This window comes from Pelmatolapia mariae, linkage group LG9 (assembly GCF_036321145.2).
Source record: "Pelmatolapia mariae isolate MD_Pm_ZW linkage group LG9, Pm_UMD_F_2, whole genome shotgun sequence".
NCBI lineage: Eukaryota > Metazoa > Chordata > Actinopteri > Cichliformes > Cichlidae > Pelmatolapia > Pelmatolapia mariae.
In genome coordinates this window covers 29,332,288-29,354,412 of record NC_086235.1, presented here as the reverse complement: position 1 = coordinate 29,354,412, position 22,125 = coordinate 29,332,288, and the positions used below count along the sequence as shown (strand labels likewise).

Genomic DNA, 22,125 nt, shown 5'->3' with positions numbered 1-22,125 from the left:
CTTTATAGTGGAAATCTCCATGTGTTCAGAAACTTAAATGTTCTTTTGTCATATTGTTAACAAAAACAAATGTGTGCTCAAATTCAGGCAGTACTTTATTTAGCTGATCCTGTTGACAAGGATGTTGGGCACACTGGAGGAAGTGGTGCATACACCCATCCCTTCCTCCGCCACCCTATATTCAGCCAGGCATGACTCCTCTTTCCCCACGTTAGGACTAAGGTCTATATATATTTAAAATGACGATACATCAGTTGCGTTCTCTTTTGTTCCTACTCATACATGGAGGCAAGTAAAACCAAAAGCCTGAATAGGCTTTCTCGATCTTTATTAACGTTAGTGTTGCCTTTACACACACTGCACTATCTTGGCTTCTACATCCCATCTTTTTAGCTAAAACTGGCTTCCTGCTTAATTTAAATCGACATGGCATTAAGGGCTAATTAGCGGACTAAACTTTGTGCTATTAGGGAGGCTGCGGCTCAAAGAAACTGCTCTATCGTTACAGGCACCTTCTGACATTGCAGGGTACAGCCCACCTGGGAATACACAAAGAGCAGGGAGAGATAGCGAAGAGGAAAGATAGGAGGTGTGTTAGGTGGGAGGTGTGAGGGGAGTGTAATCAGACGAGATAATTGATTAAAAGGTTGATTAAGGTTAAAGGGTTTTTAGAATGGGTGTGAGGAAGGAGGGGAATGTTCAGTAGTACTTAATGCTTTGCAGTGTCTCTGACAGCCAAGGTCGAGATTCTTTGTGAGACTTTGGGTGCTGGAGAAGAAGCGAGAGATGGTCGTTCATGCACACAAATACTGACGCTGCCACGGTTCGGTAGGATTTACACCAGCACTGAGCGTGCGAGTACAGGCTGCAGTATTCTCCTGAACAATAGGTGTCATGACTCAGATAAGATGTGAAGAAAATGAGAACAATGCAAAACTTCCAACTTTTGACCAACTGTGATGATCTGAAACTCAAACTTATTCTCACAAAGAAAACAGATCATTTCAATTCAGTTCAATTTCATTTCTACAGCAACAAATCACAACAACAGTCACTTCAAGGTGCTTTACATTATAAGGTAAAGACCCTACAATAGAGCGTTTTATCTCGCTGTCACTCATGTGTGTGAAAGAGTGAATCTCGAGAAGGCAGAAAGCTACAATCTGCTCATGCACAGCCACTCGGTGAGTGTTTTCTTGGGGCTGTGCTTTTTCAAAACAGAAACTTTATAAAAGCCTCATGTGATACGTTTAAGGGACATCACAGCCCAGGACACACCTGTAGCTTTAGCATCTACAAAGAAAGCCATTTGGACAGTTACAGCTAGTCTTCACGTGAAGCTTCGGCCCAATCTTCAAATGAAAATACTTTCCCGAAATATGATAAGACATTTTTAACAGCACTCTGAATGTCTTTGTGTTGCTGCGTTAAATTTTTCTGTGCATTATAAATGCAAATATCACATGAAAGCAGTGTGTAAAATGATCTGGCTAGACTTATTATAACAGTTTGTAAGACTCCTTTGTATTGTTGATATTGACACCAAACTGCATGTTAATTTTTCTTATGTAAAACTGTTAAGTGGACTGGAGTTTTTTGTTCTGGCACTGAGGCTTTGGTCTAAATGACTGCATTTAAATGTATGGAAATCTCAAAGAACCTTAACATGTACTCACTGTTGAGTGGGTGAGAGCATAAGCCTAAAATGTTAATGAAAATATTCAGATAGCAACGACTAAGAGGTTTAAGAGCACTCTGTTATTTTGCCATGCTGCAGATCTGACAGTCGCTGAGAACCCGGTAAGTGCTGTTGTATTCCTCCAGAGACAGGATGTCACATCTGCATGCAGACACACACAAGCACACATACGTACAGAGTTGCATTTCTCCAAAACTGCAATCAGATGTCACCGAAAGCTGTCGACGGCAGCAGAGACAAACGTGACATGGCAGTCCGTCTGTAGAGCAAGTCCGCTGTCATTTCTCGTTTGCTCTCGGTCGTTTTGTTAGCTCACGCGCAGTTGTCATTACACTGCAATTACGGCGGGGGTGGCGGGACAGAGGGGGCGCGCGGCACTTTTAGCTGCCAAGGTTCGCTGTCAGGGAGCGTTAGCTGTAATTGCCAGTGAAGACGGTGAAAACGAGAGGCTGTCTCCCCTCTAGCTCTCAACCTCGTCTGCCTATTAAACTATTCACACTCTACTCTTTCTGATGTTTCCACAGGAGGGACGGGGAGATTATGCCATTTATGCCACACCATTATGTCATATTGGAGATCCTGGGAAATTAGTAGGAGGAATGGCAACCTGTTAGTGCTCTAAGGCACTGTTAAAACAAGGATACCTCACAAGTAGTAACGTGGGGAAACTGTAAAAACACACAGAGTCAATGAGCTTCTTTCCAGTGTCCTGTCCATTATGCTCTCCTGCTCGCCCAAACATACAGCAAAAGCCATGAGTTGATAAACAGAGTACGCCTGTCTCAACTCCTCTTCTGCTTACTACTCTTCCAAACCATTAAAGCGAGTATTTAGGAGTTTTTAGCATATTTGTTGGACCAAAATCACCAAGATATCAACACTGAGCTCTAATCAGATTCTGTGTCTTATTATGTTTACAGGCACTTGGCAGCAGTGTCACCATGTTCTTTATAAAGTAAATAACAGGACTAAATATATTTAATAATTACAGAGCGAAAGGCAGAGAATGGATTTGCAAGCAATTAACAAACTAAACCAATTAATTCATCTTTGAAGTCATTTTTAGCAAAGTGTACATTGTGTTACTTGTTTACATCTCAGCTAAATTAGTATTGTTGGGTTTTCAACTCACTGATGCACACCTCATGAGTGAAAACATGACATCTGAAGACTTTAAAGTTGTGTTCTTCTGAGATGGGCATCATCCTTCATTTATACATATTTACAAAACTAAACTATTAATCAGCAAGTTGAAAAACAGCTCAGCTGCATTCTTATTTACACTGAGTGTGTCAAGTGGCAGAAATACTATTACAGACTAGGCTTTTTGCAGTCCTGTAATGAGCCTACAGAAGTTTGGGGAATCAGTACGTCTGCCTGAAGGTCTACTTGTTGCTTTAAATGCAGCGCCACAAAGAAAGTGGCCATTTGTGAAGGAAATAAGGATGGAGGGAAGGAAAGGAGGGGAGGAGGGCTGTTGTTAACTGTGAAACACTGGTGCTTAATCTCATTACAGCAATTGTCTATGGGAGAGAATTAGAGTGGGATCTGCGGGAATTATACATGTTGGGGTCGTACATAATGAGCTCTGCCATAATCCCCCCACTTGCAATCAAAGGCTGCCAGCCAGCCGGCACACGCATGTAGGCACACACACACACACACACACACACACTTACACTTCTTGCGCCTTTTAAAGAGCACTGCCATTGAAAGCCACAGACAAGCCTGACAGTCATCGTTTTGAAATGAGCGGCTGCAATTGAGTGTTAACAGCAAGCGAAGTGCCAAATTACACAGAGTGGGGGGATTAACGCAGAAACGGACAGATAAATGAACGGGGGAGGGAGGGAGAACGAGAGGTACGAAGAGCAGAGAGAGGAGAAAGAGAAGCAAACTGTTGAAGTGAGGAGAAGTGCTCCGTAATGAATGAGAGGCAAGTGGAGGATTTGGCTTAGAGCAACAGGGTCTGTAAATTAATGTAAAAGGAAAAAGAAAATGTTGGAGGGATTTATGGAGAGGTGAGATGCTACAGCACCACCCTGTGGGCAAATTAAAGACTGCACCCACATTTAAGTATCTGTCAGGGAACCAGGAAGGAGGAGCGTGGGTGAAAGACTCACTCAGTGTGTCCCTGGAAGACGTTGACAGAATGGATGGATGGGTCTCTGAAGTCCCACAGTCTGAAGGTGGTGTCTCTGGATGAAGTGACCACCAGCCGCTGGGTTGGGTGGGTACAGCAGTGAGTCAGCTCCTGGTCATGGCCTGAACACACACACACAGCACATTGTGTTGCATAAAATCACACCTTTTTAAGTAATCTCAACATAAAAAACAACAACAAAAACAACAGCATGTGATTTTTACAGATCTTCTTTGGATTAAACCAGTGTAGGTGGAGCATGGACAAGAAGGTGAAAAATATGAGGCTGAATGTGATTTCATGGAAAAGAAGAAAGCTTGTTGGTGCTATTGCTCTGACCTTTTTAGTAAAATTCAACCTGGATCGTTTAGTATTAATAATGACTTTTAAAAGTTGTAAGTTGGCAGCTTTTGAAAAGAGTTTGAGAAACACTGAAAGAAGCAAGCTGGCTCCACAAACTACATGGATTTTATAATGTCTGTGCCCAACATCAAACATCAGCATGGAGGAGAGGAAGGCACTCACATCGCTTAGTGACGACAACATACATTATCACCTGTCTAGCAGACAAGGGTAGGTGCACGGTTTTGCTAAACCAGAAAGACTATCATGAGAACATTTTGTCACTGCTGCTACAACTGCTGCCTGAGCAAAAACCTGTAGTGATCCGTCATGTGTCAGGAGTATTGGAACAGCTGAAACACATTTTCTCTAAACACCGGGTCTCTGTGGCTTTCAAACCCCAAAACACGCTGCACCAAAAACAGGTCAACCCCAAGGATCGGGCCCCTGACACAAACAGAGTAACATAGTGTACGCTGTTAAGTGCCAGGAGGATTGCCATAATTTATACATCAGGGAAACCAAACAACCTCTGGCTAAGCAGATGGAACAACACAGAAGAGCTACCTCGTCAGGCCAGGAATCTGCAGTCTATTTACACCTACAGGTGAGTGGACAATAATGAGGATGTACACATCCTGGACAGGGAGGAATGCTGGTTCAAGCAAGGAGTCAAGGAAAAGGGAAAGACCATCTCTGAATCAAGGAGGGGGCCTGAGGGTACATCTTTCATCATCCTACAATGCTTTGATTGCAGCCATTCCCCAACTCTCTGTGAATGGTACTCATGGTCATTGATCAGTGCTTGTTGATCAGGTTGGGGAAACCTGCAGTCAGCTGAGACTGAAGAAGTCACTTGGATGAGTGGTTTTCCCCACTGAAAACGCTACGTCGAGATGAACAGAATCAACCTTTTGGGATTTCCTTATCTGGATGAGTGAGCATGCATCAAGATAAAATGTCTGTAGTTTCATATTTGACCTTTAATAACAGTCTGGTTGAACTGTATTAATTCCTCTTTAGAGTGGCATACAAAGTACACTAATGAGGAAGAAAAATAACAAAAACCCTGACTTCTGTTTACGACTCCTCTGCCATTACATACCAGTGAGCGTGTGAACCAGTTCAGAAGTCTCAACCTCGTACAGGTTGGCAGCACGATCCCAGGAAGCTGTCACCACTTGTCGGCCTCCCACTAACCAATCAGCTGCTATTACGACGCCCTGGTGGCTCTTGAGTGTTGCAGTAGCAACCCGGACCGTGGGCACTTCACAAGGGCCCTCGCCATCCACCTCGCCTTCCTCTCTGTCCGAAGAATCCTGGTCTTCATCGCACGGAGCCTGTGAAAGACGCAAAACAAAAGCTCAGTCGAGCTCCTGTCTTGTTTTGGTTTGATTCATTTGCGAGTAAAGTGACCTATTGTAGAAACACTGGGAAGAGAACAAGTTCAAAGCTACTCACACTGACATCTGGTGGTGGCTGTGGGGCTGGAAGCTGCACCATGTACCGCCAGATGTGAGCCGTCTGGTCCCCAGAGGCTGTGGAAAGTACAAATCAACAAAGAGCACAGCTCACATCTACACACGAGTGACTGCTGGAGGCAACAGATGCAGCAGAAAACGGTTGAAACGACGACAAGGAGAACAAACCTGTTGAAACAGATGCTATATTTAACGTAGTCGATTTGACAAGTCAAACATGCATTCAAATGCTTACCTGTGAGTGCCATCTGCTCTGTGGGGTGGAATTTGATGGAGTTGACTGTGGCAAAGGGAACAATGAAGAGACGTCATCTAACAGGCCGTGTAAGCAAATGCTGACAGACAGTGTTACATCTAAGAATAAGCTTCGAAATGCTTCTGCCATGAGCCAGGCAGTGTTTATTAACAAGAGGTGTCGCACGACAGGCTGTACGTCACACTAAATATTGTTATTATAAGCACTCAGCATTCCATTAGAAAAAATATAAACGATTTAGAATAATTTTTTTGTATGGACTTTGAAAAGTGTGAATGTCTGTAGACAAATAAAGCTTTTGGCTGTGATTACCTGATCCTGCATGGCCAGCATACCTCAGCAGACATTTGCCAGTCTCTATACTCCACAGCAGCGCTGAGTGGTCTGTTAAGGGAGAGCAGGTATAAACAACATGTAGCCATTTCCATTTTTACAGTATCTAGCTAATGATTTCACGCTGTATGATCCTGCATTTACGTAATGGGCTGTATAGTCTGAGTGGATGTGGTAAGAAATTTCTGGATTGTTTAATGAGCTTCCTTAAAGATAAAACGAGGCCAACATGTTGTTTCTGAAGGACTGGTTTGGATAAATATTGATACTAAAACACTACTTGCGCTGCATCAACAGATGTAATCAATCATCTTAAGTATGTTCTCATTTTCTGCTAATTGCACCGAGGCATCACAATTAATTTGACAAAGATATAATGATGCAAATATTGCTTGCAGCACCTTTAGTCCTTGCTATTTATTCTTATTTAAAACTAGGGTGCCACATGCTGCCTGTGTGTACAACAAAGCTATCATGATTGATTTATATAGTCTGTGAAGGGACTTCTTTTTTTTTTTTTACCTGCAGAGGCAGTGCCCAGCACCACTGGCTGAGTTCGGGTGACACTGAGGTCCCAGATCCCATCCCGATGGCCCACATACTCCTTGAGCAGCTGGCACAAAGCCCGGGAGCCGGTGGTGGCTTTGAAACTGGACACGATCTGAAGTGAGTGTGAGGGAGAGAAAAGTAAAACGGCTTAACAGCACTCAGTTAAATTATTAAAAAATGTAAGTAACAGTAGGCTCGCAGACACAAGTATTACACTGATTACAAAACATAAGAATATGTAGAGTTTAACTTGTAGTTCTCCTGTTTTACTGCACAGCTTCATTTAGGCTCCATAAATACTGATATAACTCCTAACTAACACCTGGCTACATACAGGTATTGCCAGTTAACTGTTACTCACTGTCAAACAGAGTAAAAGCTAATGTACTGCTTGCCAGATTAGATCAAGGGTGTGTATCACAAAACAAGGTCACCTGGAAAGGCGTCTTCTTAGGAAATAGGTTAAGTCTCTTTGAGACGTCATTAAACCCAACTGCACAGCTAAATGGCTCCAAAGCAATTTAACTTAAGGACATGGGAACAAAGCCAGCCTGACACATGATCATAATGACCGCAAAGGTTTTCATTAAAGAGATGAGCAATAAGAATAATAAGTTGTTTTTACTTTTGGTGATAATTATGTCAGAGATAAAAAGTTTTTTTTCCATGTCCAGTTTTACTACAAACTGAAGTTCAATAACCAATTACAATGAAATATTAACTGTGCATGCTGTTTATGAATTCAGTTAATTAAAAAAGCAAAGTTAGAGCTTTATCGCGTACCTGTTTTATTTTTCAGCACAGACTATCTGTACTGGTCACCCTCTGCATTGGCAGGTCGAGCCTTCCTTAACTTTTAACTGTTTTTAATGTTTATCAGTTTATAACCGCTCATGTTGAAAATGCCAAACACATTAAAAAGACTTCACTTTGTGGTAATTCTGTTTGTTTAAACACATTAGTTATATTATCGGGAAGTTATTTGAATATCTCTATACTGTGTTTCTCTATTTAAAGTTATAAGTTTTCATTGTTAAATGTCAGCTTATCAGAATAATTTAAACTGGCTTTGTGATACAGACCCCAAGTGTGTTTGTACACTGCAAAAAAAAGCGCTCTTCTTTTATGTTTGCCATATTTGTGATTTCAGATTGCACCACACTGCATGTCACTAGAGTATCAAATTATCGAGAGGACAGATTGTGATTGTCCTTGTAAACGACCGGTGCAACCTCTAAAAATAACTAGTGGTCTGATTGCACATGGACCTATCACTGCAGGCTACCAGATAAACAAACTAAAGTGCAGTTTCACTTGTCACAGAGCTGTCACAGCCAGTACTTTACATGCTGCTGCAGACAGCTGACCACAGCAACAAGCTAACAACATTGCTAGACATTAGATGCAGCAGCAGCAAAGTATTTTGTTCATGAGTGCCAGACTGTGTTAATATAAACTCTTATTCTGTCCCGAGTGTTTATATTCACCTTGCACTCTGATGCAACCTTACTATACACCTCCTGTTGTTAGAGCAAAATAAGTAGACAAGATGAGTGAATAGCCCAGTCAATGTCAACCCCGTACAACACTGAAGCTATAGTTAGTGAGGATCATTAGTTTCAAGTCCCCTCCATCTTTCCAAAATTAGTTTTTGGTTATGTTTCTTAGCCAGCTGAGAGGTTAGTGGTATTGTACATAGCTGCTACTTCTGTCATGGGGTTAATTAAAGAAGCCTTTTCTTGATTCCCTCAATGCTCTTTTCACTGTGGCTATATTCAAGGTGTTTCTCTGCATTAAAAAAGCAGAACAGCATTTTACATAGAACACAAAAGAAGAGAAAAATTATTCTCCTATTACTGTAAATGTAGCAATGAAAAAAAAGATAAATATTTATTTTAGGTATTTTTCTATTTTACTAATTTTATCTGCACTCGTGTAATTTTTAGCTCACACCAGTTTCCTCTCCTCTGCTCACTGTGTGTGCATGAATGTGGAGAGGAGCAGAGCAAAGTAGGTAAAGTGAAGATAGAATATGGTAGCTTTTTCATTACAACAGATTTCGATCAGACAGAGATCAGCCCTAAACGTTTTAACCAGATGTAAAGATGCTAGAAGCTATACTGCTAGTGGCAGGGATGCTAGCTTGAGGGCATCAGCTGTCCTGCTGATGTTTCATCTGTAACCTGATGGCAAGCACAGATACAGGTTTTTACCAATTAGAGAGGAAACACTTCATCTAGCTTTATAAGACAAAAGGCATCAATTTGTCAGATTAATGAAAAAATCTGATGTTATTTTTTTTCAAAATCCAAATTTTCTGAAATAGTTTTACAAAAACTATCTGTTAATTTCAAAGGCAGAATAATAGTAATTATTACTAACAACATCTGTATGGGAAAGAAAACAAAAAGAAGCTGAAAGCAGACCTGTCCAACATAAGCCGATTCGGGGGAACACTGATCAAAACAAACAAAAAAAAACAACAACAACAAATAAACAAAAAACAAAACAAAAAAAACAACAACTACAAAACACTAATCACTGGTCAAGTTGCCAGTTAACTGTGGATAACATAAAATCTGAAAACAGGAAAAACAGTCAAAACAAGGCATAATCTGCTTCCTGGCACACAAAATCTTTTATATCAATTGTTTGAACTGTGCAAAAACTTAACTGTAAAAACAACAAAACTTTATGAAGGCAGGGATCATGTGCCAGACTAATTTTTTAAGGCAACCAGCAGAAACTTGAAATTACTAGCACAAAAGTTCCACAGAAATCATTGTTGATAGATATATTATGTTACCTTTCGGGCAATACAATGTTGCTTCCTCATTGCAAGTCTTTAGGCCTAGTCTTTGTGCTTAGCTAAGCTATGCAGCTACTAACGTCAGCTCCCCCCAAAATTGGGACTGATTTTGATCTTCTCATCTAGCAAAAAGGTAAGTGTAGCCAACTGACACGGTGTTTGAAATAGCTGATGAAAAGTGACTCAAAGAATCGCCAAAGTAATGAAAGGCGATACAAAAAAGGATAAACAAATAAAATAAAAAGTAACACTTTGTACATCTAACAAATGCAGCTTTGCCCAAATGACTTGAGTATGAGTGCAGAGCAGAGAAGGAGTCAAGTTCAGACTGCAGTTAAAGAGACATTCAAGCCACCACCGCCTCCCCCATGATGCTTAGTGGCAAACAGAGCATTCAGGAAGTTACCCATGAATCTCCGCCCCACAACTCCCATGTTGCCACACTGAAGTTGCGAGGTCCACCTAATTTGCCCTGGAAAGTGTACAAGCACTGTGTCAGAGAGTCAAGAGATTACAAAGGACAAAGTCATGGGAGATGACATTTTGTGGTAAATGCTGTAGTAAACACACGATTTCTTTTACCCCTGTGATTAAAATCTTCAATCATATCAGTGAATTATTTGTTTACCCACTTTTTTAAACACATTATGATCTCCTCGGAGGAAGATTCTTCCTTCCTCTCACTCAGCATTACAGGGGCTTTCCACAGTCAGTTACTTCACACAGGCCTGAATCCCAAAAGCTCAAATATTTACACACATGACACGTTTTACGAGCTCTATTGAACAGGCTAACGTGGCTTGTGCCAGGTACCTTGCTGGTAGAGGCTTTGTAGGTCGTCTTCAGCTTCTGTGACAGTTGACTGGTGCTGTGGCTGGCTGTGTGACAGAGACACAAAGAACAATGAATGAAATTCATTACCCAGTGACAGAACTCTCACTTGCTTTTATTCACTGCTGCAGTAACGGCCTCATAAAGTGTCAAGATTTTAAAATAGCACACACCTCGACAATACAAAGCCTTGTTGAGCGTTTCTAGTTATGAGTTGTTAATACTATCTGCACTGCTGCTAATGACTTTTGAACATTTATGCGGTGTAAATGTCCCCGTGTCCAGCAAGGACGGAGCTGTGAAAATACTGTCGAGAGCTCAGCTTCACAAAGTGTGATCACCAGTTAAACTGAGCTTATTTTAGAAATCCAGGCTGGCTTTAAGGATATTAGGTGTCACAACAGAGGGTTTACATAAGTCTGACCTATGTGAGTGTCTCACCCCAAGCAGTAATGAACGTCGATCAGTTTACAGAACGTGTCACCATTGTTTGTACAATTTTTATATGGCATCTTATAGTGATTCACAGATTTCAGTCATGTGACCAACCTGCTAACCTGGTGGGCAAAACGTTACTCCATCATGACAGACGATAGTGGACACTCAGTAATACTGCAGGACTAAAGTGTCTGGGGGGGGTTTTCACCTTGCACTGCTGCCAGGTTGGAAGCTTACAGCTACATGTATTTTCATATGTATTCCAATCTCATGTCTTGTGGAAATTTACAGTGCTTATTAGTGCATCTGATAGCACAGGAACCTTCTGGTATTTTCGGTAAGTTAAACTTATAGACTTTCAAAGGGCCGCCATACTGTTTTTGCCCTCCAGGTGGGCATGTGCCTCGAGCTCTGAAGTCAAATGAAAACTATGGATGCTGCAGTGAAAATCGAGGTAACTGTTGGCATTGAAAACACATTTACTAAAAACAGGGATACACAGCCAGGCGGAGGGTTACTGGAGAGTATTTTCATCTTATGGAGGCTGCTGGATGCCCAAATAGTAAAATCCAAGTAAACATTAGCTCCTAGAAAATGTTCACTCACCCTGTATCATCATACAAAGAAAAAACAGGTGGCTCATGCAAATGTGTAGCCATGTCACATAGCAGCCTGGTCAGCATATAGACACAACATAAACAAACACAGCTGGTACAAACGTCTGCCATAAAAAGTTTCAAAAAAAATGAAATGATAAATTGTCTTTTTAGGCTGTGCAGGTAGTGTCTGCCTGTCTGAGAGAGCTGATAAAACATCTCAAATTAAACTTTGTTGTACTAATATGCTTTCATTAACCTTCACTTTAATTCTTATTCGTTACAGCATTTTTTAAAGGTAGAAAATATCCGTGACTTTGAGTCCTTCGCTATTTTATCTTGAATATTTTAAAGTTATTTTGGTATTATCTATAATTTTGTAAACATTTAGTTGCTTGTATCTTTGTACTTATCTTCTTCTCGAATGCTATCGTATGTTTGATTGATTTGGGGGCAGATTTCCCTTCAATTTGTGTTCCTGGACTCCTGGTAGTTTGGGTCCAAAACGTTTTTTGTGATACTTTTTGAGAAATTTCATGACATGCATGTGATGCAGAACACGAAAAGCTAGCTAGAGACAGAGTGGGAATAACACTGTTTGTAATATCTCTCAGATCAATGCAGGAGAAATCAGTTTACTGAAAAGTCCCACACGCCTTTGTGGGTGTTACGGTGCCACTCAGCCGGCGAAATTCACCGCCTTTGTGATGCTGGCGACTCCTGTCTTTAGCCTGTGGCGATAACACTGTGTGGACTGTGATCAACAACTTCTTGGAGTTTTAATCAGCAGTTTAATCATTTACGAACGCCCTACAAGTCACCATTTATCTATCTGCATCGTGACTAAACCACAGTAACTCAAAGAACAAACACAGTTTGGCTTCCTAAAGGTAAAAATAAAAACAACTGCTCATATGTGTACAGCTGTTTTACGACAGTCTGTCACAAACATGACACATAAGTAACATGTCAATTTAAATCTTTATGTTTAGGGAGATTACTTCAGCCACCATGGGATGAGATATCCACTTTAAACACAATCAGTATTTTCCATTTCAATTTCCAAAGACTTCTATTAACTGTACTCAGTGTAAATTACAGACTTAAATAGATTTGTGTTGGAAATTACGGACCTTTTGTTTTCAAGGCTCCCTTGGTGGGGTCTCCTCCCTCAACAGCCTGTCCATCTCCAGTCAGCCGCTCGTTCAGTGATTCAATTTCCCGACGTACTGCAACGTAAGCACAGCGATGACGTGTCAGTATTTAAACACTGAAAACGTCCACTCAGTAAATGAACACTGAAGCGTACACTGTCAGTTACTCACATTCAAGGTTTTCTATGTAGAGATTCTCAAACTCCCGTTCAATCTGACCAAACAGGTCAAGAAGATTGCTCCGCAAAGCGAGAGGCAGCTTGGAGTCCTGGACAGACAGAAAACAGAACCAAACACACAGTAAGGTCATACACACGGCACGCTTCAAGGTCAGGAATGTAGAGCAGGAATTCACTCCACATCCTCCTCAAGTGTGGCGTAACATAATGTAGCATAATGCTATGCCAAAAATGCAGAACAACAACAATGTTCTGTTATTACAATCGGAAGTGAGGTTTGTGAGTCTTAAAGGTAAAACGATTAACTGAACACACGTGTTTACACGATTTAATCAGGCAGCAGATGAACTTGTGCGAACTCTTGGCCACAGTTTGAGCTACAGAGCTACAAGCTAAAAACAAATAACTACACAACAGGAGTGTCCAACCAGCCTCTACTAACTTACCTCCATGGTGCAGTCCTAGATGTACCCAGTTACCAGCTGACCACCAATCTCCACCAGACTAGCATGTGAAGACACATAAAAGCTGCCATGAAAACACTAGATTCAGAAGGCTGCGTCTCACAGCTCCCCCTGAGAGCTGCTGCTCAGTCCTTCAGCCGCCCAAAAGACAACGATACCAAACACTTCACTTGTCACCCTTCAGCTGAGGCATGTGTTAAAAAAACCAACCGCTTGGCACAATGACGTTAGCCGCATGACCGTTCTGTCATCACCACGTTCACACACTTTATCAAAAAAAGCCCAAACAAATAAATAAAGGTCATTTAAGAAGTAACAGGCAGGCCTTATGAATTTAAAGCTGCTTTAGTAGTGGCACTTAAACCTGCAGCTTACTCAGGCCAAAGCCAAAGTTACAAGTGAGGAAGAATATCTGTTCTGTGTAAAATATGGGTCCATAAAACTGTCTGTGTATGTGTAGCTAGTGCTGCAGGGAATAGAGGAGGTACATAAACAGCGCCAGCCAGTCTTGGCAATAAACAAAAAAGGAGTGTTGAAAAGACTAATCAGACCTGAACAAGCGGCCCATATTAAAACTTGATGAGACAACAGGCGAGTGCAAGCTGAGCTCTAGTTTTAGTGGCTGACAAAGCGCAGAAAGTAAAAGGCAAAGGATTTCCATGGTCTCGCACACTGACAAATTCAACCATCCCATTTTTGAGAGCGACTGATAAGTAGGTCATCCAACATGTTTTTCATTTTAATCCTACACGTTGTCTATCATCTCCCCTGATAGGAGAAACCTGTCAATACAATGTAACACACTCACAAACCATCTGTTGGTCTTATCTGGGAGATGACTTTCAATAAGGTCGCTGTAAAGCCAACTCCCAAAAGTTAACAACCAGGATATTCTTGATCAAACAGAAACAGTTTTTATTATCTCAGAAGGGAAGAAGCAACTGGTCTGCACCAGGAAATGGCTGCTCGTGAACAGGTTCTCAGGCTTCCCTTTTCTGGAAGAAATAAATCAATTGTAGCCCTAATTTAGAGAACCGTGTTTGGAGAAAGTTAATAACCAACTTGATACCAGAGACACAGGCGAGTACTTTGTTTTAAAACAAAGAAATGAGTAACCAAAGTCTAAACCCACAGAGGACAGAGACAGCATTAACTTTTTGACTAAAAAATATCTGCCCAAAACTAAGAAACTGCAGCTACTGTTTCACAAAGAGGGAGAAACTCATAAACACATGAAAGCATGGCGTTGTTGATGTTGCAAGTACAAAATAAAAGAAATGCTGCTTAACCGGCTCATACTGTACTCTTGCGAATGAAAGAACCAGCCTCGCACCAAAGCAGCCTAACAATAAAAATGCTAATTATGCGAGAACAGCCTGCTCAGTGTTTTAAAGTGAAACTCTGTGTGTTTTACACCTAACATATGTTATTACGCTGTCTTCAAAACTGCAAGTTAACACAGATTGCTGGTCTGCTGTTGTCAATTTGTTTGTGTGTAAATGAGAAAACCCATGGATCCGTGTCTTTGAGTATTTCCCCCTCACCTGTCCATCCAGCATGTCTCCTCTTTGGATGCCTCCCGGCCTCTCCTCTGTGCTGTTGGTGCGCCTGATAGACAAACTGTGAGCCTTGCGCTTCTGCTTGGGGTGACGGGCAGCTGAAGCAGAGCCGCTGCTGCTTCCGCCCTCCACGGGCATCCCTCCTACCTCGTGGGTGGCCCTGCCCCCTGTTCACACCCTACCTGAGAAACAGGTAAACAATGGCTGGACTTTCTGGTTGGCTGGTTCAGGCTTTCAGTTATCGCCACCTGTCTGTCAGTGAAAAGAAAGGAAAATGCAGGTTTAGCCCCATTACATGAATTCTTTAAGGTAAAACAACCTAAATTCTAAATCCATTCAAAAATACCAACAATTTAACTATGTGTTCACGTTATTCTTTTACACAGGGAAATAATAGATATAGAAAGTGCATTTAGACCTTTTGTTCAATTAATAAAGAGTCCCGAGGTAAATGGTGTCGCCTGAATTTACAATAGACAGCCAGTAAAGCCTGAAAGACCCGATCATCTTCTAAATCGTACATTTCTTTGCCAGCAGACATCACATTAATTTTGAAGTTCTGCAGCGCTGTATGTCCGCTGCTTCCGTTATTATAGCGCAGTATGATAGTAAGCCAGAGGACAACGGGTAATAAATATAAGCCAACAGAAATTTTATAGGACAGGCAATGATGTGTAATAAATATTAGTTCGCTTGTTATATATATATGAGCGTGAAACTGAGACTGGAAACGGTAAACGCGCCTGAACGCGTCGATTCATAAAACAGTACGTCTATTAACTACCTATGAAAAATTAAAAGGTAATTTGACATCATTTTGATATACAGGTACACGAAACAAGACGACACACACCACTGTCATTACCTGACTGAATCTATATACGCCAAGCAGCCCGAAAAATTACTAGAGCTAAACGCTAGCACGAGCTAACTGCCACATATCAGCTTCCTCGCGGCATCTTAGACCAAACAGCGCACAGCAGCTAAAGGACACGACGGGTTATATCATCTCTAACGTCACACGAGCTCGTGTACGCTAACAAGTTTGCATTTTTGACAAGGCTGTGACTCATTAGTTTGAAAAATGGGTGATAAATTATAGTTTTATTACAAAAAGTATCAGAATTTTATTAGAAAATTTTGACACATGACGTATATTATTTGTGCACTCTACTTCCGTGTAACGTAGACCGTGTTTGCACTTTGTTAGCCAATGAGCTGTCACGCGGCTGGGAGGACAACGAATGAAAAACCGTGAGGTTAGTAACTGGAAGCGCTAGTCGTTCCGACAGACTGCGCCCTAAAACACCGTCGAAACACGGTAAAAGACGTGATTTGTAAACCTTAAAGAAAGTACAGCTTTCGTGAGTAATTGAATGCTTTGTCGCTTTCTCCGTAGCGTGTATATACAACAGCCGGTGCATACTTATGTTCAGTTGACAGAAGCTTGGGTGGCGCAGATGTGCTGTGCAGTGGTCTGATTGCGCGTTGACAGTCGGGGCTTGGAGGAAAACATGAAGCAGAGTCTACGGGAACGGAGCTGTTGGGTCATTACCATTTTCAGCTTAGCCCTTAAAGTTGTTTTATGCAATTGCATTTTAACTTGGGGTGTTTAGGGATTTGTACTTTACTTCTTGTTTGCTCCTTTATTCCTTTTATTTTGTGTGGCCACTAATAAAAATATGAGTTACCAGGTAGAATAAATGTTAGATGGATTCATTGCACCATCTTGTGGTACAACTTGGTATTGCCCTTCTTTCTTCACCTTCTCTTGATAGCTTTAGTAAACAGGTAAGGAAGGTTTTGACGATGCCAATTTAAAATAAGTAACTTTAATGTTTTATTAATACATAACTACACTTAAATGATTAATATAACGCAATCATACTTGTGTTTGCGTAAACTTTGGAGTAGTTTATTCCTATACCATGTTCCTAATATATATATTTTTTTTTTATCAAAGTTGCATCGTCGAAATATGTCCTCCTCACTAAATTACATATATGTAATATGATGCAGTTCCATTATAAATGCAGGGCCAGACTGTCACAAGTTGTTCGGGTTGCCTTTTAAAGATGGCTGTCTGCATATTTATAAGCATATATGCATAGTACACTTATGGAGAGGTGTAGCCACAGTTATAAAAGTGCAAAAATGTCTCTGTTAGATTGCAGAGGCAAAACAAGAGAGGCATTTTCCAGGGTGTAGAAGTGGATCACTAGCACAATAGCCTCATCACATTTTCATTTTATTTGTTTTGCCATTTTTGAGTAGAGCCATGCTTTAAAGCTAGCTGTACACCTGGTGAATCACCTTGTACTGGTTTCAAAGAGACATGAAAGATACTTCCCAAAATCGGATCGTATCGGCTCAGTGTCCTCCTGGTTACCGTGATTGTTGCAGAAGCAATTATGTGAATAATAAGTTGGAATGATTAATGGAGCTTGAACTGCATTAACTTACTGGAAATATAGGTGTTTGAGAGTTTCACTACCGAATTGTATGAATTAGTGTAACTTACAGTCAAAACAGATCAGTAGAATTCAGTTGAAGGGACATAGTGGGCTTGATAAGCGAGCCTGCACCTTGGAGACTTGCATGTGCATTCCCAGTGACAACACTGCTGGAGAACGTCTTGTTATATACAAGTAGCAGACTCAGACTCAAAGTAATATACTAGATTTAGTTATCAGGTAAGGACAAACACCTGGAAAAAAGAACACCTATTACAGTTCTTTGATCCCGTCACTGGCCTTTGGTTAGGCCCTGGATTAAGTTCTATGGCTTTCCTATATGGATGTAACATGAACTGCACTTGATCTAAAACAGGAACCTTAATGCTAAAAAATCGAGCGTTTGAACAGCACTTGATAGCCGAGCTCTCTCTCTCTTGTGTCATTGTAAGTTAAATATATCTGAATTATAGAGTGGTGGTAATCTGGCAGAATAACCTTGTCAAGAAGCGTGATTTAACCTTCCGATCCCGACCCACTGCGATCCTGGCCGTTTTTTACCGACAGCCACACCCCGGTCCCTGTGATTGGTTTTCTGTTTCTCTCAGGCCATGGCGCGGGCTGTGTGGGCGGTCCTCCGGATGCTATCCAGGGAGGGAGCCGCTGTGCTGAAATCAAACGCACCTTGTGCCACCACAGGAGCTTTACGGAGATCCAGACCTGCGTGCGCAGCTGTTACTACCTGCGGCAGAGCGATATCCAGGTAAGACGGAAGACGTAGGTTTCTGAAACAGGTCCAAAATAGTGAGCTTAAAAGCCAGCTAACGGTTAAGCTTATTAGCCGTAAACAGGAAGTAACGCTGTTTTTTGGGCTATTGATAGCTGAGTGCCGCAGCGCGTTTGTTTGTATGCTCCGGGTTATCACAGCTACCAACAAAACTCAGGCCAAATTCTGTCTAAAACAAAGTCTTGCACTTGACATAGCTTTAAATAATGGTTCAAGTACACACTGTTATGATCGTGGCTCAAATCCTCAGTATATTGTCGCCAGTACGGCATGCTTTATATGTTGTAGAAGGTGTATTTAGTAAACTTTGGTCTTAATATAAAAGCTATACAGAGCTAGCAAGATACCAACGTTTCATGTGTTTCGCTGTTTCAAAGAGGGTTTCTTGATCATTTCACGGAGTGTCTTGGTTTTGGATTTTCAGTGTTATTGCTATACAATATTCCTTGAGTGAGAATTTTGAATCCTAAACTTGGAATAAAACTCAAGGTCCACTTTCTAGAGCTTTCAGGAGCACCTCACAGTAATCCTTTTTTCATCTACTGTAAAACCACAGAAAAAAATACTATGGTGAAGCCTCTCATTCAAAGGAAAGGTGACATTTAACACTGATAAATTGGTGAATCATGAACTGTTTGCTACCCTGTGCGCTGCAGTGAAGTCAGACACCTGCAGTCTGCAGCCAGAATGCCCGAAGTAACCACCGATCACCTGGATGAGAAGCAGGTGCAGCTTCTGTCCGAGATGTGCATCCTCATCGACGAGAACGACCGCAAGATCGGAGCGGACACTAAGAAAAACTGCCACCTCAACTCCAACATCGACAAAGGTGCCTATCTTCCACATTAGGATCCACATAGATCCACACAGGTATTGTTCTGCATCACTCATTTCTATGCATGTTGTTTGTTCTTGCCAACAGGTTTGCTGCACAGAGCTTTCAGCGTCTTTATTTTCAACAGCGAGGAGAAGCTGCTTTTACAGCAGAGGTCTGATGCCAAAATCACTTTTCCAGGTCAGTCTCACTACTTTTAAATTCTCCTGCGGTCCCCTCAGATGCTGCTTTATCAAGGCTAAGTAGTATTTATAGGTTTTAACAATCCTCTGTGTCTCTCTGTGTGTTTTTGTGCAGGCTGCTTCACAAACACATGCTGCAGTCATCCTCTACACACAGACAGTGAGCTGGAGGAGAAGGATGCGTTGGGGGTGAGGAGAGCTGCTCAGAGGAGACTCGGCGCAGAGCTCGGTATTCCCATGGAGCAGGTGCGTGTTTCAATTCTGGCTTCTACACACACTGGAAGAGGATTACTAAGGATTGTGGCAAATCTTCGCTTGTGTGTGAACTCCGCTTTCCTATTTCTCCTCAGGTGACTCCAGATGAAATGACATACCTAACAAGAATCCATTACAAGGCCCAGTCCGATGGGGTTTGGGGAGAACATGAGATTGACTACATCCTTTTTGTGCAGAAGGTAGTGCTGTAGTATCTGTTAGACCTCAAATATATGCAGTGGATATAAATGGTGTGCATGACCCTCAAAGCTTTTCCCATGTGTAATGTGCATACAACCTGTATAGTTCAGTTGAAAAACATTCAAATCTGTTATGGGAAAAAATCTAAGACAGAAAATGGACAATAGGCTGCTCGCATAAGCATGCACACATTTAAACTAAAACTTTGTTGAAGCAACTTTTTATTTAATTACAGCATTTACCCTTTTGGGGTAAGAATCCATCAGCATGGCACATCTTGATTTGGCAACATTTGCCCACTCTTCCTTGTAAAATTGCTCCAGCTGTCAGATTGTGAGGTCATTTCCAGTGTAAAACTTTCACTAAAAGAAAATATTTCTTATCTTGATCTGGATATATGCTTGGGGTCATTGGAGGTGAAATTTCTCTTCATCTTCAGCTTTCAAGCAGATGACTGAAGGTTTTGAGCCAAAAGCGACTGGTATTTGGTGTTCATAATTCCCTCCACCTCGACTAAAGCTCCAGTTCCAGCTGATAAAAATCAACTTCAAAGCATGATACCGCCGCCACCATGGCTCACCATGGGAATGGTAACATGCTTTTGAGAGACTTTAGCATTTTTTTTAATTTTTTTTGCAAATTGTGCCTGGGATTGGATGTCTTTCTTTGTCAGAGAAGGCTTCCGTCTTGAAACCCTGCCCCATAGTCCACACGTATGACAACATACAGGATGTTGTCATATGTAGCACACAACCAGTACATGCCAGAAATACCTGCACATCCTTCAGTATTGCTGTAGGTATCTTGGCAGCCTCCCTTATTGTATGTTTTTAATTATTCATATTTTTTCCCCACAACAGATCCGTTTGTTTTTCAGTTGAATTGTGCAGAGGTCAAAGTTCATGTTAATGGTGGGAAAAGATTTGAAATAATTTTTTTGTGGTCTTGTTTTTTTAACATCATAAAAACCTGGCATTTTAACAGGGATGTGTACACTTTTTATATCCACTGTACTCAGTGATTTTTCTTTTAACCTGAAAGGCTAAATCTACCTTACACAGTGTGCAGGCTTGATGTGACAGCTTCATTTCACCCGTGTAAATAACAAGCCTTGGCCTGAGTTTACCTCTGAGTAAATGAGTTCTGCGGATTCAAAAGAATAGCTTCATTTAGGAATATGCTTCAGGATGTAATCATTAAGCTCTTCAAACTAACTTGTGGCTACTCTGCAGGACACTGATGTGAGGTGGACCTGCCTCAGGTGAAACTGCTCTTAATTTTTGCATGCCAGTCACAAACACACACATTAAATGCACATATATTAGGTGCATGTTAGCTCAGTGAGTCACTGACCACAATCATACAACTGAATATTATCACCTTAAATTTTAAGGTTTTCCTACAGATACGGATACAATTCCATGATGATTTAAAGTTAAGCATGCAAACTGTGACAGCTCACATTAAACATTGTCCAGTTTTTCCTATAATGAGGTCAGCGTATGTGCAAGTAATGGCTCATCACTCTGTATCATATAGAGAGCATCCCTGTGGTCTCAAAGGCATACAGCTCTGGGTATGAGCACAGAGGCCTCATGTTTACAAGGTGCAGACAATATGAGAGAGTACCAGCTTAGAGGAAGCAGGAATGGAGCAAAAACATGATTACTCCTGAGCAAATTAACTTTACAGACAGCTGTTTTCATTTATCTTGATGTAGCATGTATCTGGATTTCATTTGTCTGTGAGTCTGCCTTTTGTCTATCAGTTATGCATCAAAGACAATCCTTTCTTATGCCTCTCCACAGGACGTGGACTTGAATCCAGACCCCAATGAGATCAAAAGCCACTGTTATGTGAGCAAAGAGGAGCTGAAGGAGATGTTGGAGAAGGCCAAGCGCAAAGAACTGGAGATCACGCCCTGGTTCAGTCTCATTGCAGAGACCTTCCTCTTCACGTGGTGGGACAACCTGCAGAACCTCAAACAGTTCATGGATCACCACAAAATCCACCGCATGTAATTATATCCAGGATCAGGCTCCTCCTCCAGCATTTCAAGCTCTTTGATTTATGCAGAACTGACATAAAAATACAGTTGGCTGAGCTGCTGGAGACCTGAAAATAAACCAAACCTCAAGATGTGAGGTTTCCACTGGCTACTTTGGAGAAGGTGTAGAGCTTCGGCACTGTAACGCAAAGTAAAGAATGTCTCAGTCATGTTATCTATAAGGTGATTGGTAGGTTTGTAGCACTGAGATGCATCCATCTTCACTGTAGATCAGATGTTTGCTGTAGTGCTCACGTGTCATCTTTCAGGCAATAGTTCAGATAAGCTGGGTTCACGGCCTGAGCAGAAGGTGATGTTAGCAGGAAATGTGACACTAAATTAGAACAGCTCCACAAAGGCAGTAACCTATTTTTATATAATAATGTGAAGTGCCTGATTATAGGTCGTTAGCCTGAGGGGATTAGTATCTCTAAGCCACAACTGCTATCACTCTGCATTGTTGACAGTGACATCAGTGAACAAGCTGTATCTTTGTACACTTTTACACAATAAAGTATTTGTGTGAACTTTG

At 41.4% G+C, this 22,125-nt stretch overlaps 2 protein-coding genes across 5 annotated transcripts in view; one reads left to right on the top strand and one right to left on the bottom strand.

Annotated features, from left to right (window-relative positions):
* The window catches only part of LOC134634762 (WD repeat-containing protein 37-like), a 22,583-nt gene extending 6,000 nt beyond the window's left edge, over positions 1 to 16,583 (bottom strand). Inside the window, exons 1-11 of one of the 3 annotated variants that reach the window (XM_063484123.1) lie at positions 16,260 to 16,583; positions 14,819 to 15,085; positions 12,803 to 12,899; positions 12,611 to 12,706; positions 10,426 to 10,490; positions 6,777 to 6,915; positions 6,234 to 6,305; positions 5,901 to 5,945; positions 5,646 to 5,722; positions 5,290 to 5,524; positions 3,823 to 3,964 (exon numbers count right to left, since the gene is read on the bottom strand). In XM_063484123.1, coding sequence (XP_063340193.1) covers positions 3,823 to 3,964; positions 5,290 to 5,524; positions 5,646 to 5,722; positions 5,901 to 5,945; positions 6,234 to 6,305; positions 6,777 to 6,915; positions 10,426 to 10,490; positions 12,611 to 12,706; positions 12,803 to 12,899; positions 14,819 to 14,971 — 1,121 coding nt within the window. In that variant the 5' untranslated portion in view covers positions 14,972 to 15,085; positions 16,260 to 16,583. Of the gene's footprint in view, positions 1 to 3,822; positions 3,965 to 5,289; positions 5,525 to 5,645; positions 5,723 to 5,900; positions 5,946 to 6,233; positions 6,306 to 6,776; positions 6,916 to 10,425; positions 10,491 to 12,610; positions 12,707 to 12,802; positions 12,900 to 13,256; positions 13,317 to 14,818; positions 15,086 to 15,698; positions 15,917 to 16,259 lie in introns of those variants that run through there. The other 2 variants (XM_063484122.1, XM_063484124.1) reach the window with 2 other exon arrangements.
* idi1 (isopentenyl-diphosphate delta isomerase 1) lies at positions 16,033 to 22,125 on the top strand. 2 transcript variants are annotated; one of them, XM_063484125.1, is made up of 7 exons: positions 16,033 to 16,092; positions 17,895 to 18,049; positions 18,730 to 18,902; positions 18,996 to 19,088; positions 19,206 to 19,336; positions 19,441 to 19,545; positions 21,355 to 22,125. In XM_063484125.1, the coding sequence occupies exons 1-7, from the start codon at positions 16,078 to 16,080 to the stop codon at positions 21,565 to 21,567; spliced, it is 885 nt and encodes a 294-aa protein (XP_063340195.1). In that variant the 5' UTR covers positions 16,033 to 16,077; the 3' UTR covers positions 21,568 to 22,125. The 2 variants fall into 2 exon arrangements, with proteins under 2 accessions (XP_063340195.1, XP_063340197.1); XM_063484127.1 differs by having other exon boundaries at positions 16,079 to 16,154.